The 22,885-nt window shown below is 38.8% G+C and overlaps 1 protein-coding gene across 1 annotated transcript in view; it reads right to left on the minus strand.

Moving 5' to 3' along the window:
- Positions 1-20,902, minus strand: part of LOC110205096 (androgen-induced gene 1 protein-like) — a 36,257-nt gene extending 15,355 nt beyond the window's left edge. The window contains exons 1-4 of the mRNA XM_078149070.1: positions 20,702-20,902; positions 14,197-14,340; positions 13,189-13,290; positions 9,236-9,351 (exon numbers count right to left, since the gene is read on the minus strand). Of these exons, the coding sequence (XP_078005196.1) occupies positions 9,236-9,351; positions 13,189-13,290; positions 14,197-14,340; positions 20,702-20,866 (527 nt within the window). The 5' untranslated portion in view covers positions 20,867-20,902. The remainder of the gene's footprint in view (positions 1-9,235; positions 9,352-13,188; positions 13,291-14,196; positions 14,341-20,701) is intronic.
- Between the last annotated feature and the right edge of the window lie 1,983 nt (positions 20,903-22,885).

The raw sequence follows: 22,885 nt of genomic DNA on the forward strand, positions 1-22,885 counted from the left end.
ATGAGTAGGATGCTCTCAGAAAAACCTGGAAAGACTTACGTGAACTGATGCAAAGTAAAGTGAGCAGAACAGGAGAACATTGCATATTAAAATGGCAATATTCTATAATGATTAACTGTGAATGATTTAGCTATTCTCAGCAACACAATAATCTAAGACTATTCTAAAGGACTTATGATGAAAAATGCTATCCATCTCCAGAGAAAGTACTGGTTGAGTCTGAATGCAAATAGAAGCATACTTTTTCTCTTCATTTTTTTTGGTTTTTTATATGTATTTTCTTTCACAACATGACTAATATAGAATATGTTTTGCATGACTGCACATGTATAACCTATTTCAAATTGCTTGCCTTTTCAATGAGGATAGAAGAAAAAAACTGGAACTCAAAAACTGGAACTCTAAAATTTAAAAAAACAAATGCTAAACATTGTTTTTACATGTAATTGGGGAAAAATAAAAAATTTTTAAAAATTTCACTGACAGTAATAGCTCGGTAATTACATGTTCCAGTTTTTTCAATACATCTGGGCTAGGTGACTTGAATTCACCATGGGCAGCTAGATGCTTTTTATTATTTCCTTATTTTGTGTATTAGCTCCCTGTTAGCCATTTTTGTTCTGTCCTTTCCGGTCCAAAGGTCACCAGCCTTGGCAGAGGCAACAGAAACAACAACAACAAAAAAAGAATAGAGCAGCTGTGTGTTCTGGGGTCAACTAAGGCCTCTTTGACTTTTCTGTGCTATGCCAGTCCCCCCAATATTGCATAAAAACTCCTTGTTCTTGTCCTTTGGTTTTCTCACCAGCCTCAGCTCATTCTAAAGTCAGGCACTGCTGACACAATGCTATGCTTCTGTCTTTCTCCCTGGCTACCTGCTATGGCTTCCATCTTCTGCACCAATGTTTTAAATATCTAAACTGGTTATTGAATTCTCTGGGCCTCCATAGAGGTTGTTTCAGACAACTCGAATTTCTCATCAGAATTTTTTTGCTCTGCAGCTTCAAAATTTCATTCTTGTGAGTTCTTTACCCCTCTTGGACTAACTTCCTTCTATAGAATTTTACAAGATCCTACTTATCCTTCCTCTTAAATCTTATGAAATGCTCTCTCCAAATCTAAGGTGGTATGTATACAACATACTAACCTTTCTTTTCCTCTATCACTAACTCTAGGAGAGAGGGGTCATTTCCCCCCAAGGTTATTACTACTATCACTTCCATCCTAGCAACCAGTTCCTTCCTGTTAGTGAGAATCAGATCCAGAGGAGAGTCCCCCCGTTCTTGGTTGTTCCACTTTTTGAAGGATGAAATTATCATTGAGTCATGAAGTTATTAGTTAGCTGCTCTACCTTCAGGAGAGAGAGATCCAGCAAATGTTTGGATCACTGAAGTTCCTCATCACTAGTAAACCAGGTCTCTATGCCAAGTCTATATTTTCTAAACTCCTGCTTTATTTCCTTTTTCTGCCCAGGTGGCCTTTAATATATTATGACAACAAAATCATTTCTATTTTTCTCTTGTACTGATATTTATTTAAATCCTTTCTGCCATTCCTCTTCTTAACGTTACCACTTTCTTGTTTCTGGATTTCCTCATTTAAATACATCTTTATAAGATAAAATGTACTCATTTCTCCTCTCCCCACCCTTTTGACTATCCTGTGTCTTTTGAATATAATAAATCATCCAGAGTAACTTTAGTCATGGGTCTCATCCACCATGAGTCTCAGTAATAGCTGTGAGTTTAAATTTGCCTCCTCTATTCACTTTACTTGTTGTCTAAACCTTGTACATTTTTGAATAGATGTTTGAGGTCATGTCTTTTTTTTTTTTTACTTGCTCCTTTCATGGATTTAATCTGCCTGTCAGTTTCTAGGTATTTATAGCTATTCCTGCTACTGAAGCTACTCTCTATGGCATCTAATAGTAGCTAGGTTGTACAGGGTGTTAAGGAAAGATTAGTACCTCTGGGGTGAGGGTTGCCAAGTCCTTTTCAGGGCTGCTTCCCACCTCTGGTATCCACCCACCACCCAAGTCTCACCTGGGGCTCCAAGAAGCTGTAGCATACGCATTAGCCACACCCCAGTAAAACCGTTTTGGCAGATGAACCATACCAGGCTGAGGGAAACTAATGGGCCTCTAACACCTTGGTGAATTAAGGGGGTTTCCACCCCATAGGCGGGTATGAATAATTTATTCTACAGGACATGAAAGCAGTAGAAGAAGGCGCTGTGGAGCACTTAGAGCTTGGTTAAACATCAAAAGATGCCAAAGTCATCCACTGCATCCCAAGCCATCACCAGTCGTCTTGACTTTTCTTGCTACTAGACTCCAATGACTCTGGAAGAGATAGTGAAGCCAATGACTTCACACAACTCTACCTCACTTAAATCCAATTTATGCACAAGGAAAAAGATGTCATCCATGCCATTTTACCATTTTTACCTACCTCAAAGTCCTGTGGTGATGGGCAAGTGATAAAGCAGGTATGGATACACTGGAAGCTATAGTCAAAATATAGCTATAGTCAAAATCCTGCACAAAAGTAGCCTTGACCATAGAGTTGTCTTCTCACTAGACTGAAGCAATGTTGGGATTTGGCAGCCCCTTAGGTGTCTGAGCAACCTTTAATGACTGTACTGCTTACCTCTGGTGTGAGGAAGGAGCTAGAAAACATGCCCTAAAAATTGTCTGCTTCACCTAATTTTACCTTGGCCTGCTTACCCAGCAGGTGGGGATCCTACCCTTCAGCTGAAACACAAAAAATGTACAAAAACTTTTGCGATGATTCCACTCACCACTGGTACAGGGAATGTGTGCACGCTTATGGACAACATGAAATCCAGTAGACTTGAAAGATGAACAGCTCTTTGTGAGAGAACTCATCAGGTATCACATCCAAATAGCAGTCCTGAGTGAAACAAGGGTGTTAAATAAAGGCCAGTTTACTGAAGACAGAGCGGGATACCTTTTTCTAGAGTGGCTGCAGTGATGGGGAGTGCTCTGAAGCTGGTGTATATTTTGTGATCACAACTAATCTAATTAACAAGCTTGTGTGCCTCCCAAAAGAAGTGAATGATAGGCTCATGACAAGACGATTTCCACTTGCAGGAAAGTGCCATGCCACCATCATCAATGCATATGCTCCCACCATGTCGAACCCTGATGAGATCAAAGAAAATTTTTACAAAGACCTGGAGACCCTCATCATCAATGTGCCAAAAGGCAATGAGCTTGTAATTCTGGCTGACTTTAATGCCAGAGTAGGCTCAGATACCAGGTATGGCAGGGAGTCCTGGAGGAAGGAATGGAGCTGGAAACAGCAACAGCAATGGTCACTTACTACTGAACACTTGTGTATCTCATCACCAACACTACCTTTTATTTACCTAAAAGCAATAAAACTTCTTGGATGCACCCTGTAGCAAACACTGGCATTTAAAAACCACATCTTTGTAAGAAGAGACGACAGAAGGTGAGAGTGACAAAGACAGTATGTGGTGCTGAGTGCTTGACAGACACAGACTTATCCGCTCCAAGTTAAACATTTGCATTTAACAAAAGTGGGGGCCCCAAGGCAGAAGACTTAATATCACCAGATTAGAATGCTTCTCCATGTGTGAAGTTTGTTGCTAACTCAGAGGGAAAGCTGAATCAATACATGATTGGCAACAATGGAGCAAAAAGGAGTGAGTAGCTTTCCGAGATTTAGTGTACAGCACTGCACCTACTCATTTGGGCCAGAACACTCACAAACATCAGGACTGATGAAAATGATGGGGATTTCTAGCAGGACAGTTTGTCCATCAAAAGTAAAGTGCAAGCAAAGCCTAGAGAGATGCGGGATTCTTGACTCAGTTAAGAAGGCAGATGAAATTTAGTTTTACACTGACAGCAACAATCCAAAGCACTTTTATGAGGCCCTAAATGCTATTTATGGGCCAAAGATCTATAGTACATCTCAAGAACTCAGTGCTGATGGAGCCACATTAATTAGTGATAAAGACATGAGCCTGTAGAGGCAGGCTGAATACTTCCATAAGTTCTCAACAGACCATCATGAACCAATGCCAAAGTTACTTATCATACACATCAGGCTGAAGTCAGTCCCTCTCTAGACAAACTTACAACTGAAGAAGAGGTTTTGAATGCCATTAGGCTCTTCTCCTGTGGCAAAGCACCTGGTGCTGAGTCTATTCCAGCTGATATTTACAAGGAAGGGGGTTCACCATTCATACAAAAGCTGACTGAAATCTTCTGAGTTATATGGCAAGACGACGTATCCTCCATGGGTTCAAGGATGCCTCCGTTGTCCATCTTTATAAAAGAAAAGAAAATAGGTTGTTCTGTGACAATTGGGGGAGGGCAGGGGTGGAGTAGAAGGGTGGAAGGTGGGGTGGTGATTATCTCTTAGTCATTGCTGGCAAGATTCCTGCTAGAGTTCTTCTTAATCAGCTGATCTTTTGCCTGGAAGATGGACATCTTACCCAAGAGTCAGTGTGGCTTCAGAAAGGGTCAAGGAATGGTAGATATGATGTTTGCTGCCCAACAACTCCAGAACTAATGCCAGAAGCTGAACAGAGATCTATACACAACGTTCATCAATCTGCCTTTTAGATACTGTCAGTCACTGAGGGCTTGTGGACAATCATGGAAAAATTTGGTGGCCTGGAGAAGATCACCAGTATTGTATGCTAGTTCCATGATGGCATACTTGTATGTGTTCTGGATAATAGAAAATGCTCTTGTGCTTTCCCAGTCACCAGTGGAGTGAAGCAAGGCTGTGTACTTGCTCCCAACCTATTTAGTATGATGTTTTCAGCGCTGTTGTCAGATGCCTTCAACGAGGATGAAAGCTGCATCAAGATCAACTACTGCACTGATGGTAAAATATTTAACTCAAAAAGGTTACAAGCTAAGATTAAAGTGGAGGGAGATGTGAAACTTTCTCTGAGGCTCAGATGCAACAGAATATGGCTTTTCTGCTGCTTGTGCTAATTTTGGCCTGACAATTAACACTAAGAAAGCAGAGGTTCTCCACCAGCCAGCACAGAATCATCCATACCCAGAACCATCAGTTACAGCAAATGGAGAAATTTTGAATGTTGTGGACTTTCCAGGGACATACACATAGACGAAGAGGTTAACACATGCATTGCCAGAGCTAGCTCAGTGTTTGGGAGGCTCTGAAGGAAAGTGTGGTTGAGACTGCCTAACAAACTGAAGGTCTACAGAGCTGTTGTGCTGACCTAGTTGTTGTATACATGTGAAACCTGGACAGTATACCAGCACTACGCCAGGAAATTGAATCACTTCCATTTGAATTGTCTTAGGAATATTCTAAAGATCACCTGGCAAGATAAGATACTAGATAATGAGGTCCTTTCTGGAGCTGAATTGCCAAGTATTCAAACCCTACTGCAGAAAATGCAACTCCAATGGGCTGGTCATGGTCAAATGCCAAATATATATTTGCCTAAAAGACCATTTTACCTAGAATTCCTACAAGGCAAGCACTCACAAAGAGGTCAGAAGAAGCCATACAAGGATACTCTTAAGGTCAGAAGAACTTTGGAATTGCTTGTAAGATATGGAAGACACTGGCACAGGACCATCCAGCACAGTGTACTAGCATCAAAGAAGGCACTCTGCTCAATGAGCAAAGCAGAACTGCAGTAGCTCAAAAGAAATGGGAGATTCAAAAATTGAGACATCTCCATTCCAAATGTTCATAAGGACTATTTGAGCCTGACCTATGGTAGAGCATTTTGAGTTCATACTGGTCTGATCAACCATAGTCAAACACACTGTACATTAACCATGACATAATCATGTCATTCTGGTCTTTTTGATTACAAAAGACAACAATGAAACATTTATATGACATTTAAAAATTTGTAGGGAACTTTATATACATTAACTTATTTGATCTTCACAACCACCTTGGGAGGTAAGTGCTATTATTATCCTCATTTACAGACAAGAAAACTGAGGTTAGGTGAGGTTAAAAGTGTCAAGTGTTTGAGGCCGCATTTGAATTCAGATCCTCCTGACTCCGAGGCTGGAGCTCTAACCACCACATCACCTAGCTGCCTCTAGATTTTTTTTCCTTTTCTTTCTCCCTCCCCCACAAGGCAATCAGGGTTAAGTGACTTGCTCAGGGTCACACAGCTAGTAAGTCCTCCTCTTAATTAGCTGTTAACTTTCTGAATCAGCTTTCCTCTTCTTTGTGTTTTTGTTTGTTTTTATTTATTTATTTCTGGCCAGGCAACTGGGGTTAAGTGACTTGCCCAGGGTCACACAGCTAGTGAGTATCATGTGTCTGAGGCTGCATTTGAACTCACGTCCTCTTGACTTCCAGGGCCAGTGCTCTATCCATTGTGCCATCTAGCTTCCCTCTCCTTTATATTTTACCTTCAACAGGCAATTGCTCTTATAATATTCAGGTTTGTTTGGTTTTTTTTTGCTCAAGCCTTTATATCAACTTTGTCAGTGCTTTCTAGGTTCCTTCTAATCGTCCCAACAATGCCTACATGACTCTACCCACAAATAGGTAGTAGTCATCTCTTCTGACAGGTCTTCAGAGATTCTCTCATATATCCTTGCATCTCTTTTCCTGATTTCATACTGTTATCAGGTAAATAAATAGGCCCTTTCCCAAATCCATCTTTCTTTTTAGGATTCCTTGCCTATGTTTGGTGGCTGTGATTAAAACACTACCCATCCCTAAGGTCTTCACTTATTTGCCCAAGACTTCATAATCCTTAGCCTCCTAGACTCCTTCTGGAAATAACATTATTTGTGCCCAGATGAATTACCAGAAGTTATCAGGGTTGAGAAGTCTTCACAGGTTTCAGTCATGTTCTAGATATGTGCCCTAGGAAGATAGATTTCTACTGTTAATATTAGTTCTGGCACTGTTATTAATTTGCTTCATGACCTCGTGCAAGTTATCTAACCTCACCGGCTCTCTGTTTCCTCCTCTGTAAAATAAAGAGGAGAGGAACTGGACTAGATGATATCTAAGGTACTTTGCTGGCTTTAAAATCCTATGACTCTAAATCACATCCTACAATGAACAACATGTATAGCTGCCTCATATACTGTGTTTATGTAAAGCATGGGCTGATCTTCCCAATAGCATCATTATAATGTGGTTCACAACACCTCTGAAATAGTACAATAATATTGAGATATTAGTCCAATTAAAATTATATAGCACATGACCTCTGAATCAATTTATCTGTAAGGTGGGGATGTTAATAGCATCTCTCTCCTAGAGTTGTTATAAAGATAAAAGAAGAACGATAATATTTGTAAAGTGCTTTGTGAATCTTAAAACACTATGTAAATCATAACTATTACTATCTTGACAGTTAGGTGGTAGGTATAGTGGACAGAATGTTGGAATTGGAGTAAGGAAGACCTTGATGTCTAATCCTGCCTCAAATAGCTGTGTGACCTTGTGCAAGTCACTTCACCTTTCTGTGTTTCAGTTTCCTCATCTATAAAATGGGAATAATAATAGCATCTGCTTCATAGAGTTGTTGTTGGTATTAATGAGATAATATATGCAAAGTGCTTTGCAAATCCTAAATCACCATATAAATTCTTGTTGTTATTATTAATGCATTCAGTCCAGTTACTTGGATGAATAAGGAAACTATAGCAATATAAGATTATATTCCTATCTTTTAAGCTAAATACAGATGCTTAAATTGTGAAATAATCCTATTCATTTGTAAAAAAAAAGTAATCATTTTAATTACCATGAGATGAAATGTAACCATTTTCTTTTTTCTATTATTACTTAACATTACTATTAAAAGTATGGTATACAAATAGAAGATATAAGTACATCCCACTTAAAGATACTCTGACAGATTTATAGAACAATTTAATAGTATTTGAATTATTATATATAAAAATTATAAGATAACTTGAAATAATAAGTGCCTGTAATTTTAAAAAATTCAGTTTGCCACTTTATAACCAACTTTATAACATGTGACTAAACAGTGAGGTATTACATATATAATAATCACTTTAGAGTTTGACATTTGTTTAGATGAACAATTATTTATTTGATACTACCAATTTAGATAAGAGAGATTAATTTGTTAGCTCACTTTTTTTTTCCTCAAGGGTAACACTAATTTAGCTACCAAGAAGATGACCAGATAGGCAATATATCATCTCAGATAAAACAATCACAGGTTCTAATGGAATAAATTATTAATGGAACTTACTACTATTCCCTCTAAACTTCTTCCTAACTTACTTAATTTTCTTAATCTAAATTTATATCCCTGCAGTCATCCTCAAATGTTCAGTCTCATTGTGCCATGTCTTGCCAAATTTGCTTTCACAAAATCTCTCATCCTCTCTACATAGTTCACAACCAATCTAGTTCATGCTCTTATCACATCTTTCCAGGACAGTTGCAATAGCCTCACAATTGCTTTCCCTGCCCCTTTTCAATCACCTTCTCCCAGTCTCTCCCTTCTCTAATCCATCCACCATTCACTGCTCAAGGTGATGTTGCTGTAGCACAGGTTTGACTATGTTACTTTCCAGCTTAAAAGGAAAAAAGACCCTACAGTTGCTCCCTATTGCTCTTGGATAAAAGACAAATTCCTCTATTTGGCATTTAAATATCTTCATAATATAGCTATTATTTCACAATACAGTTATTATTTCCAGATTGATTTCTCTTTACGATGCATTTTTTTGGCCACAGCAAGTTATGAAATTGTATGCTAAGATAAGGGGGAGGGGCTTGCAATGTATATGGTAGGAAGATCTATACATGATGTAAAATCATGGGTTTTTTGAGGCATTCACATAATAAAACAAAGCAAACCCTTGTTTCAGTGTTTATAAAACTGTGAATCTATATTATTCTTTAACGTAAAGCATTGCTTCAATAGATTCTACTTCTAAAGCTTTTTAAAATAAAGTGGTGAAATTTTTGCTTTTAGACAATGGTTTGAGAAGTAGAATATCCTAATAATCAATGCTTATCCTTAATATACTTCCCAAGAAATACATTAAGCATTTGTTTAGTACTTTGTCACCTCTCTCTTTTATGTAGTGGCTTTCTGGTCTTGGAACAAATCTAGTTAAATATGATATTAAGACAAATACTGACATTGCATATAATTTGACTTTCACATTAGATTTATCTCAGAATACTGTACCAGTCTAGATTATTTGTGAAAACAAAGTAATTCCTACCATATAATGTATACAGATGCAAAGATGGTAAGTCCCAGCACTCCTTTCTTTCTACTAGGATACTTATGGGGACATATGATCAATTCTGTGAGAAGTAATGGCAATACAGTTGTATGCTGAAAATAAAAATTAAGTATATAAGTATGGAAATATAAACCTAAAAACACTAATCATATCTGATGTACTTTTGTTGCTTTAAAATCTTACTACTTTCCTCTACTTTCCAAATATTTTCTCTGAAAAACATATAGTAGTAAAAAGGCAACTCTAAGAATGTGATACCTTACACTCACATTTTCTAAATCCTAGGCTCTTAACTGGAGTTCATGAGCTTGTTTTAAAAATATTTTGATAATTTGTTTCATTATAATCAGTTTCCTTTGTAATCCTATGTATTTTATTATATGCATTGAAAAATCTTATTCTAAGAAGGTGTCCATAAGTTTCACCAGACTACCAAAGGGGTCTATGACACACAAAAAGATAAGAACACTTCTTTTAAAAGTTCAGTGCTTTGTATGTGTCTCCTTGGGTCAGTAAAAAGGTTTGGGGGGTAGGGAGGAGAGGAATTAACCTAGTGATCAAATACTATTATTTTTGATTAATCTAGTTATTTCTCCCAATTAAAAGTATTTGTGCTATTGAGAGGAAAGGATATATGTGTGAAATTATATTTTAAAATTTCTTTATAAAGAAAAACTCTCTTTTAAAATTAGCATTATATAACAAAAGATGAAGTAAAAAATAAACATTGGGAAAACTTTAGAAATAAATTTTTTTATTTTTGGCTCATCCTTCAAAATTTCTTAAAAATTAAAATATAGCAGAACAAATCATTTTCAAAAATAATACCCTTGCTTACCAATACTAAGCAATTAATAGAAATAAAATATAAACCACAAAATCATTACATAACAAACAAAACAAACATTAATTAGTTATGCATTCATTAGCCAGAATGCTTACCAACCTAAAAAATCTGTTAGGATGATTATAAAAAAGACAAACTCTGAGAAATAGGTACAAAATAAATATGCACACATATGTGTGTATATATGTACATATATGCATATATATACATCTGAAACAGCATTGAGTCAATTTGCTTAGAAAAATAAAAATTCATGATATATAAATAGGAAAAAATGCCAATTTTATTCATTTTGCTATGGACTCATCAGATAAGATGTATAAATTATGTGACATATTCAACTCAAATATAATTCCAAATTTTAAGACTTAGTAAACTAGCTGATTCAAAATAAAATAATTAAGCAAACAAAAATAATTAATTTGTGGATGTTTTGGTCATTACTAGGTAGTTTTTCAAATGTGGTATATCAATAAGAGAAGGGTAAGTGGCACCTGAAATGTGTAGTAAGGTAGCTTTACCTGTGGTAAAGAACCCTGCCATTGTGTATGGCTTAAGAGGAGGGAGATATCTCTTGCCTCTTCTTTCTCTACCCTTTTCCAAGGTAGGCTTTCATTTTTGCCAGGAGAGGAAGCAAGAGGCTGGGAGAGAAGGATATCTATTTGATCCCTTAAACAGTGTTTAGGTCTAGGAGATATGGTCAGGTTCAAGCTAACTTCTGGTCACTGTGTCATTTTGGGGAGGAAGGAGGATCCTAAGCTCCATATCCAAGGCTTGACTCTTTTCCCACTGAATACCACTTTCACAATGAACACACATAGAGAATAGCAAAGAAACTCATTTATAACAATTTATAAGTAAACGAGGTAGAAAGCAAAGTGTAAAGTGGATATTTTCAATTACACTAAATTAAAAAGGTTTTGTACAAATAAAACAAATGTAGCCAAGATCAGAAGGAAAGCAGAAACTGGAGAAAAAATTTTAAAAGACAGTTTATCAGATAAAGGTCTCATATCAAAAATATATAATGAACTTTGTCAAATCTATAGGAATACGAGTCATTCCGCAATTGATAAATTGTCAAAGGATATTAACAGGCAATTTTCCAATGAAGGAATCAAAACAATTTGTGAAAAAATGCTCTAAATTATTATTGGAGAAATGCAAATTAAAACAACCTTGAGATATTATTTTATACCTACTAGACTGGCTAAAATGATTGAAGGAGAAAGCAACAAATGTTGGGGGGATATGGAAAAATTGGGATACTAATTCATTGTTGGTGGAATTGTGAATTGATCCAACGATTTTGGAGACCGAGCTAGAATTATGCCCAAAGAGTTATTAAACTACTTATACCCTTTGACCTAGCAATACCACTACTAGGTCAATTTCCCAAGAAGATTAGGGGAAAAAAGGAAAAGAACCTATATGTTCTAAAATGTTTATAGAAGCTCTCTTTCTGGTGGCAAAGAACTGGAAACTGCAGGGATGCCCATCAACTGGGGAATGGCTAAACAAGTTGTGGTATATATATATATGATTGTGGTCGAATACTACTGTGTTATAAGAAATGATGATCTCAATAATCTTAGAAAAACATGGAAATAATTGCATGAAATAAGGAATAAAATGAGCAGAATCAAGAAAACATTGTACACAATAACAGCAATATTGGGGGTTTTTTTACACTTTTTTTGGGGGGGGCTAGGCAATGGGGTTAAGTGACTTGCCCAGGGTCACACAGCTAGGAAGTGTCGAGTGTCTCAGGCTGGGTTTGAATTCAGGTCCTCCTGACTCCAGGGCCAGTGCTCTGTCCACTGTGCCACCTAGCTCCCCCATATGCTCTTATTATACTTTTGAATTAAATATTCTTTTGCAAAAGCTAGTCTGTTAAGGGCTTAAATGGAACTGGGGAACAAGGGACCCCTAAAATTGAGGGAACATCATCAGTGAAGACTGGAGCCAGTGACATAGAGCTTACATATCCTCAATACCCTTTTAAGAGTACCAGAGAACCTTAAGAGAGGGGTGAAATGTAACATATCTTGGCCTTCAGATTGTGGGGCCCAAGGTAGTTACTGTAACACAAACATGAGAACTGTGGGCCTTTTTCCTCCTTTATGCAGACCTAAATGAACCAAATTCTATTGTTTCTAGGCAAAATGTGTGGGGCTGGTTGTAGAGGAAATATAAGATGAGATTTTTAGAGAGAACTCCCTAAGACTGAACTTAGTGTATGTAAATCCAAATTCTCTGCTTTGAGTGACAGGTTATACTATTCTTTACTAATTACTTTTCTCTTGTGGTTAATTTGCTTTTGATCTTTAGCTATGACACATGGACAGAAAAATAGGCCTACATAACAGATTAACATAAATATGCTTCATTGCTTCAAAACAGGACTATTTCAAGTATCTACTTATATCTACTATTAAAACTTCTTTAAGAGTACTGCCTTATTACTTTTCAACATTGGATTTGTTTTTATTTTGATAGCAAAAAAAAAAAGATTTCTAGCACAGTGCCTGGAATGTAGTAGTAAGCTCTTAATAAATGTTTATTGACTAACTGACTAGATTGGTCTTTAAAGTATGATTAAAGTCATTTCCCCAAGTCAATTCAGTTATATTTTATTTTTCAATAAATAGTGGAAATAAGGGAAATACTTTTTCCAATTTCACCATATATCATTTTCTAGTGCTCACAATATGACATATTACTTAAAACAAAAAAATTAACAAAAGCAGTCATGTCAACTAGCTTATAATTTTTTTTTTATAAAAATAAATGAAGCTAAGAATAAATTGCATATCCTTTAGACTGGGGGAGTAGGTCTTAACCTTTCTTTTTGTCTCATGGACCTGTTTTGCAGTCTGTTGAAGCCTATGAACCCCTTCTAAGAATGTTTTTTAAATGCATAAAATACACAGAAACACAAAGGAAAGCAATTTTGATGAAACAGAGTTCTCAAAAAGTTAAAAAAACCCCTCAGGAATGCCAGATTAAGCACCTTTGTTTTAGATGATAAAGTATTAAATGAAAGTAGAGTATCAGACCAAGCTAAGAAAATACTACTTACTATGAAATGATTGACCCAACTTGGAGAGATTCCATCTAACTCTTGGTTAAATATAAATTTTCGATCAAAGGCATAGAGAATCCAGAAGGTAAAAACTACAAACTGAAATAAAAAATTTGCTTAAAGAAATGTGATAATCCTTCCATGAAAATTTACAATTTGTCACTTCCCAAGAACACAAATCCACTAAGCAGAAGGAAATAGAATGAACTATGATTGTTCTTTTGCAGATTTTCAGACAAAATACAGGAAAAGAACGCTCATAATATACATGAAAAGTAATTTTGTATATAATCACCACTGATGTCCTTAACCTTTGGAGTATAAATTGTAGGATCACAGATGTACAGTTGGAAGTGGCCCTAGAGATCATCTAGTCAGGGAACCTATAGCCTTGAAGCCACATGTGGCCTTCTATGTCCTTGGGTGGGGCCTTTTGACTGAGTCCCAGTTTTACAGAACAAATCCTTTTATTAAGAGAATGTATTCTGTGAAGTTTGGATTCAGTTAAAGGGCCACACTTGAGGACCTAGAGGGCCACAGGTTCCCCACCCCAGATTCTAGTCCAACGCCCTCATTTTATAGATTACATTTTATACATAAGGAAATTGAGGCTCAGGGAGATTAAGTGACTTATCTTAAGTTAAACAGGTAATAAGTGACAGAACCAGGATTTTAGCCCACACTGTCTGATTCCAAACCCAGTATTCTTTCTAATACCCCATAATGTTTCTACAATGTGACTTTGGCCAAACCATCTAACCTCTGAGCCCAAGTTTTTTTAGCTTCAAAACAGGGATGATAATATTACCTAACCTGCCTATTTCACAAGGTTGTTGTGATGAAATTATTTTGTATATATTCAAGTACTATATAGATGTGAAACAAGGTAACATGTGAAAGTGCTTTACAAGTTATAAAGTTCTACGCTGTTTTATTTTCCTAATTGAGTAATTCTTTATAAATTGACTGAAAAGGATCAAAAATATTTCAGATGAATATACTTACTGTGCCAATGGGAAATACTAGCACTGAGAACATCCAATCTCGAACATTCACTAAGTGGACAGGTAGTCCCTTCCTTCTAGTAGGGTTGCATATATAAATTACATCATGAATGACACAGATTACAAATAACACAATTTGAAGAATCTAAAAAAAAAGCAACAATGAAACCACATACATTAGAAAGTGGCTTCAATTTTTTCCTAAAAATAAAAGTCAATGATTTTATTGACTTAAGAGTAAATGCTAAGTTACTTGATGAAAAGTGAGGAACTAATTTTTATATTTTAAAATCTATATATCTACCCCTTATGATAGTCTTTCCTCAATACATTGGTGTCTTCCAACCCTATTTTTGTCCTATAGTACTATTTACTTATATTAATTTTATACGCTCCTCATTAGTCAGTCAACAAGAATTTTTTAAAGTGTACTATGTGCTAGGCACTGTACTAAGTACTGGGGATATAGAGAAAGTAAAATGAATCTTTTCAAGAACCTCACACTCTAATAGGAGAGACAACATGTAAATAACTAGTTATATGCAAGATTATCTATCTGATAGGAGGTAATCATTTTCTTTCATTTTGGAGTATTTATTCATAGATGCCTGAAATGGCTCTGAAAGCCATATTTCCTTTTGCATTAAGGTTTTTCCTTTTATTTGCTTATGTTCGAGATCTTTCACTATTTTTTCCAGAGAGCTTTGTTAATTCCAATCTTTCTTCCCTTTATTTTCCCCTATTGCTCACTTTCTGCCTCTCTCCCCTCTAATGGTTTCCCTGGGGGCTGGATCTCAAAGCATCTCAGCCTCTTCCCACTCTGGGCAATTCATGGTTTTGCTCCAAGTGATTTTAGATGGAATAGAACTGGCCCCAGCTGGATGGTGGGCTTTCCCTCTGGCTTAGTAGAGTGTCACAGAGTCACTCTCTCTGTCTCTCCCATGGTATACTGTCTCCCTCTCTTCCTCAGTTATTTGGACCTACACTGGCAATTCAGAGGGCTGCCAAACTGGTGTTTCAGGTTTTATTTACATAATTTGAGTTTTTCAGGCTCTGAAGAAGAAGGTGGCAATGGTCAGGAAATAAGGGGTCATTATACTAAGGCCAGATATATAGGCTTCTTTTCCCCTCTGTGTTCCTCTGCTGTCCTGCAGAGATCTTTTGTAGTACAGAATACTGGTGCAGTGCTGTCTTGCTATTGTGGCCAGTAAAGTTTCTCAGCCTGGAACCTGGATCTATATAGCATGAGAGAGAGAGAGAGAGGGGAGAGGGAGAGAGAGAGAGGGAGAGAGAGGGAGAGAGGGAGAGAGAGAGAGAGAGAGAGAGAGAGAGAGAGAGAGAGAGAAGGGAGAGAGAGAGGAGAGAGGGAGAGAGAGAGAGAGAGAGAGAGGGAGAGAGGGAGAGAGGGAGAGAGAGGGAGAGAGGGAGAGGGGGAGAGGGGGAGAGAGAGGGGGAAAGAGAGGGGAGAGAGAGGGGGGGAGAGAGGGAGAGAGAGAGAGAGAGAGAGAGAGAGAGAGAGAGAGAGAGAGAGAGACAGACAGACAGACAGACAGACAGACAGACACAGACAGACAGACAACCAGGGTGTGGAATTGGATGTTGTTGCTAGCTCACTGGTCAGGTCCTTGGGTTAGCTAATGCAGCCTTGCTGCTAGTAGCATAAAAGTCAGTAGACAAGGGGCTGCTGAGTGAGCTCAAATTAGGTATTAGTTCATGTGTTCTTTTTAAAGCTTCTTTTGGGTTCCAGGTATCACCATGGAGATAGCTAAAGATGCTTTATCTGTGGTACATAATTTGTTTTGGAAAGGCTTCAGAGGTTGTGAGGATTAGAGCAAATGTCTAGTCCTCCAACTTACTGGTCACACGACCCAAAAGATATTCTCTAAGAGCTTCCATTCTAATGGTGGAGACAACATGCAAACAACTATAAGTATATAAGATACAGTGTAAATGAGGTGTTTTTAGAAGTAAGTTACTCTCCATATAGAAAGTAAATACAAAGAAAGTGGAGGGAGTGTAATAACTACTGGAGGAATCAGGAAGGCCCTTGAATGTGGCAGCCTTTGAGCTAAGTCTTAAAAGGAACTACAGGTTCTAAGAAGTGGAAGTAAGAAGAGAGAACATTTGAAGGATGAGGGACAAGATGTACAAAGGCATGTAGACAAGAGATGGCATGAAGGAAATTAAAAACCTACCATGTGCCAAGCACTGTGCTGAGTGCTTTATAAACACTATCTCATTTGATCCTTACAACAACCCTGGGAGGTAGATGCTATTATTAGCCCCATTTTAGAGATTAGAAAACTGAGACAGATAGAGGTTAAGTGACTACTTTACCTAGTAAGTATCTGAGTCTGGATTTGAACTCAGATCTTCCTGACTCCAAATCTAGAGCTCTAGCTACTGTACCATCTAGCTGAGCACTCGGCTGCCTTTGATGAAATCAAGTCACTAGGCTCATATGAACTGCATCCCTGAATACTGAAGGAAATGGGAGTTGTGATTGTTAAATCACTATTGAATATATTTGAAAGAAAACATGAGAGATCCACAAAACCTGGAGAGATGTTGCAAAGGTGAAATCAAGAGGTCTTGGCAACAAATTGGTTTTGGGGGATGAGACAGAGTCAGGAATCCAGGATTTCTAGGTTGTAAGCCTCCAAGCCCAATCTATCTGCTGTATAACCATCTCCTCTATCACTTGCTTCTCAACATTTTGCAATCTGGCTTCTGCCTTCATTCAAGTAAAACTGTTCTTTCCAAAGTTATGGGTGATCCCTTAACTGCCAAATTTGATGGCTTTTTCTCAATCATTATCTTTCTTGAGCTCTCTGTAACATTTGGCACTGTTGACCACTCACTCTTCTTGGATATTCTCTTGTGTGTTTTCACAACTCTGGTTTCTCTTCTTCTATTTGGTTCTCCTACCTGTTTGAGCCTTCCTTCTCAGGTATCTTGGCTAAGGCTCTGTCCTAGGCTAGAAAAACCTAAGACAATCTTTCACTTTCTGCCTTCAACAGCTCTAAAAAGATCAATTATCATCTCTATTTAGATCACTCTCAGACCTGTATATATCTAACCCTAGTATCTCTCCTGAACTTGGCCATACACTCCCAGTTGCCTATTGGATATTTTAATTTGGATGTACAGTAGGCATCTCAAATACAACATGTCCAAAACATAACACAAAATCTTTTCCCCCAAAACCCACCACTCTTCTGAACTTCTCTGTTTCTCTAGAGGGCATCGCTATCCTTTTAGGGAGCCAGCTTTACAACTTCAGGGTTACCCTTGATTTTTCATCCTTCCTTACCCCACATATACAATCAGTTGTCAAACCTTACCAACTCAACCTCCACAACATTCATATCCATTCTTTATTTTCTATTCACAGGCCACCACCCTAGTTGGGGCCCTCATTGACTCACATCTGGACTATTGTAATACTCTTAATTGTTCTCCAGGTCTCAAGTCTCTTCCTACTCCAATCCTTCCTCCATACAACTGCTAATATGATTACTGCAAGGATTTAAATATAAAGTCCTTTGCTTGGCAAGTAAAGCATTTCACAACCTGGTCTCTATGTTTTCTACCATTTTATGTATTATTTTCCTTCCTGTACTTTGTGGCCTGGCTAAACTAGCCTTCTTGCTATTCTTCACAAGTGATACTTCACCCCCCATCTCTGTGCCATTTTTCCTCACGCTTGGAATGCACTCCCTCCTAATTTCTGTCTCTTAGAATACATTTCCTCCGAAACTCAGCTCATGTGCCACTTTCTAAGGAAGTCTTTTCTCAGTTCAGCAGCCAGCTGCTACTGCCTTCCTCTCTGAAATTATCTTGAATTTATTTTGTACATACCAATATTCTGTATGTACCTGTTGTCTCCCTCAATATAGAATATAAGCTCCTCAAGGGCAAGAACTGTTTCATTTTTATCTTTTTATCTCTGGCACAAGCACAGTGCCCAGCACATAATCAGCACTTAATAAATGATTTATTAATTGAAGATGAAACTCAATAATCACAAAAAATCAACTTCATAAGTATAAGATGGGAGAGCAATCACTAGACAGCCATTTGTTTTAAAAAGATCTTGGGGTTTTAGTGGACCAAAATCTTAATATTAATCAGATGTGATTAATGTGATCATAAGCTGCATTAAGTATAGCTTCCAAAAATAATAAGACTGACAGTCCCACTATTCTTTCTTCTCATCAGCTCTCTTGGAAGTATTGTTTCAGTTCTGATTGCTACAGTTCAATAAGGAATGGCATTAATAAGTCAGAGAGTGTCTAAAGACTACTAGAAGAGTGAAGGGCTTTAAGTTCATGACATATGACAATCAGTTGATGAAACTGAACATGTTCATCCTAGAGAACAGAAGATTCAGAGGGAACATGACAGCAATCTTCAAGTATTTAAAGGGCTATCATGCTGAGAAGGGATTTAACTTTTCTGTTTGGTCCCAAGTTTGACTAGAAGTGAAGGGTGGCAGTTACAAAGACCAAATTTAGGTTTGTTGTCAGTAAAAACTTCATTAACAGTTAGATCTGACCAAAAGTAGAATGGGTGGCCTCGAAAGGTGGTAGGCTCCCTAGCCTTGGAGGGTTTTAAGTAGAGAATAGATAACCATTTGTTGGGTATGATATAGTAAGAATTCCCTTTGGATACGGATTGGACTAGATAACTGCAGAAGCCAACTCTCAAATTTTCTGTGAATATCAATTTGGAAAATTTGTAGAGGGTGGACTGGAAAGGGCAGAGACTGAATGAAGGGATTAGAAGGCTATATGCTCCAGTCCTGGTAGGAAGTGAGAAAGACCTGAATTAGGATGGTTGTAGCTGAATGGAGAGAAGATGAATGGGAGAGATTTTGTGGAGGTAGATATTTGCAACTAATTGGATATGGAGGTGGGTGGATTATAAAGGCAAATAAAGAATAGAGGATAACTCCTAGGTTGCAAACCTGATTTAGTAGAAAAATGAGGACTTGGACTACAAGGAATACCTTGTATTGTTTATTTTTTATGTCTTACCTCCTCAACTAGAATATATATATATTTTTAATGTCAGATACTCTAAAACCTCTGTACTTCTAGTAACTCTAACAGTGCCTTCTATGTGGCAGGCAGTTACATAACCACAGGTGTTAGTGGTAGATGGGAATATCTGATGGAGGGCCTTTGATTCTAGGTAGTTACGTGGTTTGAAAAACAGAAGCCAAACAATGGCATAATATTAAAAGAATAAATTCTCAGTTGCTGTTTGCAATCTTCTGGCAGCCCTGCACTAGATAGTAACAGTTCATATTTATTTGGTTTACAAAATTCTTTCCACATAACCTTATGAAGTAGGGGGTGCAAAAAGTACTATTTTCCCCATTTCACAGATGAAGAAACTGGGCTTCAAAAAGGTTAAATGACTTGCCCTTGATCATAGGGTTTTGAGAGACAGAGAGACAAACACCTTCCAGTTCTTGAGTCTCTCAGGGCCAATTAAACTTCATACGAAGCTGGTCTAGATTGAAGAGAGTCCCTTAGTCATAATAACTGACATTTTCATGACATTTTTAAGTGTCATGAATGCAAAAATTAAGCTTTGCAAAGGTTTTACATACATTCTTTTATTTGATCCTTACAACTCTGTAGTAGGGTATATTATCCCTATTTTACAGATGAAGAAACTGAGACTTAAAGAGGTTAAGTGACTTGCCCAGGGCCACACAGCTAGTAAGCTGTAAGGGAGGTAAGGGAGAAGAGTATTTTGATTTAAACGTCCTACATTTTGAACTCCCTGGACTGAAGTCCAGAACTCTACCAACAATATCAGGCCAGGAGGAGTAGGTTATGACACTAAGGAGGAAGATTCAGTAGTGGCTGGAGCCTCATCTCACACAGCCTGGGGAAAAGCGAGCAAATGAGAAGTTTCATCCAGCCATAACCTCAGGAAGGGATGACAGTTTCTAAGGGCTAAGGATCATCCTCCATGAATCCCTTCCTCATCTTCCAGAGGTTGGTGCCCTCTCCCTTCTCCAGTCACTTTGCATTTACCTATCTGAATGATAAGATCAGAGAGCTAGCAACTGGAACCTCAGAGCCCATCTAGACTTATTTTACAGATGGAGAAGGTGAGGTCCAGGGAGGTGTTAATAACTTGCCCTAGGTTACACAGGTAGTAAAGGTCAGAGGTGGTGCCCCTGACAGCAGACAGTGCTTCCCACTGAACCACCCCGCTTTCCCTTTCGTGCCGTCTTTTTTCTCTAGTGCAATGTAAGGACCCTACTCCAATCCTTCCGGGGGCGAAGAGGCAAGCACGGTTTTTTTTCTTTTCTTTTTTTTTTTCCAGCTCCCACAGCCTTACAACTAGTAGCCACTTGATCCGCACTTGCTGGGTTAAACACAGGGCTGCGTCTTTTCGAGTCCCTGAATTACTACCGATGTTGGGAAAGGGGGAAAAAATGGCTGCGGCGGAAAGAGTTAAGACGGGCCCCTGACGCCCCAAACCTGGTTGAGAAAAGTCAGGTACTTCCAGGGGCTTCCGAAGGTTCTTTTCATCTCCAGGTATAGGTCGTTCGTCAGCCCCACATTCTGGGTGACCGCGAAGACCGACCAGAACAGACACACACAGTGCACCACCATCAGGGCTCCACCGGTGGACACCCTCTCCATCTCGCTCGCGACAACGACGGCCTACGACCGTTTGCTTTCCCGCGCCGCCCTCGTGACTCCTTGCCCCGCCCCTCACGCATCGTGCCTCTAGCCCCGCCTCTTGTACGCCTGCCCTTCCTCCGGCTGGCCTCCCGGTGGACGCGCAGGCGCCTTCGAATGCTCTGTGTCGTGAGCCACGTGCATCTATCCTAGTGCTTTTGCTCCGGTTGAGGGAGAATCCTTGTGCGACGGGGAAGATCTCAGTTCTCGAGATTAACGAGGTGGTACTCACGGGGTATTGGGAGCTGGGGAGGACAGAAGGAGCAAACGCCCCAAAGAACCTGGCCAGAGCTGACTTCTTGTCCATACCTAGATGGTGTTAAATTAGTGAATCAGGATTATTTATTAAGCACCTGCTATATGTCAGACACTAGGCTAATCCCTAGGCATACAAAAGGAAGAAAAAAAGACAGTCCTTGCCCTCAAGGAGCTTAATATCTAATGGGGAAGACAGTGAAGAAACATATGTACACGTGAGCTATATACAAGATAAATAGGGAGTAACCTACAAAGGGAAGGCGCTAGAATTAAGAGAGGGTGTGGAAGGCTTCCTGTAGAAGATGAGATTTTAGTTGGGACTTGAAGGAAGCCTGGGAGGTCGGGAGGCAGAGTGTTCAATACACAAAGGATAACAAGAAAAAAATGGAGTGTTTTGTTTCTGAAATAGCCAGGAGGCCAGTGTCACTGGATCAAAGAGTAGGTGGGAGGAAAACCAGAAAGCAGAGGGAGGCTAGCTGATGAAGGGCTTTGAATGCCAAACAGAATTTTGTATTTGATCCAGGGGGTGAGAGGGAGCCCCTGGGATTTGGGGGGGGGAGGGGCAGAATGTGATATGATGGGACCTGGCTTTAAGAAAATCACTTTGGTAACTGAATGGAGGAGAATGGATTGGAGTGGGCAGAACTTGAGGCAGGAAGACCCACCAGGCCTCTGCAATAGTCTAGGCCTTCAGGGTTGAGGGCCTGCTCTAGGGTGGTGGCAGTGTCAGAGGAGAGAAGGGGGCACAATGGAAAGATGTTGCAGAGGTAAAATCGACAGGCTTTGGCAACATATTGAATATGGGTGTGGGTGAGGAGTTGAGGATAACACCAAAGTTGGGAGCCTGAGGGTCTGGAAGGATGGTATTGCCTCTCTTGTAATAGGGAGGGTTAGATTTAAGGGTAAAGAAAATGAGTTCAAGTTTGGACATGTTGAGTTGAAAATATCTCTTGGAGATCCAGTTTGAGATGTTGGAAAGGCAGTTGTGGATGAGAGATTGGAGGTTCATAGAAAGTTTGAGACGAGAGAGGTAGAGTTGAGAATCATTGGCATAGTGTTGAACTACTGTTGCCACAAGCTTTGAACTATATATCTTAGCACAGCCTTTTTGAAAGGTTTCAACAGATCTGGGGAGGTGTTACTTTATTGCTGCTCCCCACCCCCACACTCACCCCACCCCAGCTTGGTGTTGCTGCAACATAATGGGATTTTTTTCTTCCCTCTTTTTTTTTCCACCAACCTGAAAACTTTATACTTCATTTTCTGAAGTTCCTCAAGTCACTTTTTTCTCATCTTTTGGTCTAGCCCTGCAGAAGGAGGTTGCCCTAATGACAAAAGCAGGGACAGCTGGACGCTGCCAAATGTATTTGCTGTTTAAAACCTTTGGTAATTGCTAAATATTTTGGAAGTTTGGAGAAGCTTAATTTTCCTAACTGGCAAATACACACCTACACAGAACCCTGTTTGGGTGTGAATCTTAAAGGGTTCGATGACAGAGTAATACCAGTGTTGGATCTTGGGAATCATTGAGTCCTCTTCCCCTTTAATTTACAGATGGAGAAACTGATGACCAAAGTCACAAAGTTAGGTGGGGCAGTGCTTGCACTAGGACTCAGTTTGCTTGATAAGCAATGGGTTCCTACTCCCAGAGTTATTGTTAACTTGCTACTAGGGAGAGGCCTGGAGCATTGGGAAGCCTGGGACAGAGAAAGTGCAGTGCTT

Source organism: Phascolarctos cinereus, unplaced genomic scaffold (assembly GCF_003287225.1).
Source record: "Phascolarctos cinereus isolate Bilbo 61053 unplaced genomic scaffold, phaCin_HiC Scaffold_2;HRSCAF=192, whole genome shotgun sequence".
Classification (NCBI taxonomy): domain Eukaryota; kingdom Metazoa; phylum Chordata; class Mammalia; order Diprotodontia; family Phascolarctidae; genus Phascolarctos; species Phascolarctos cinereus.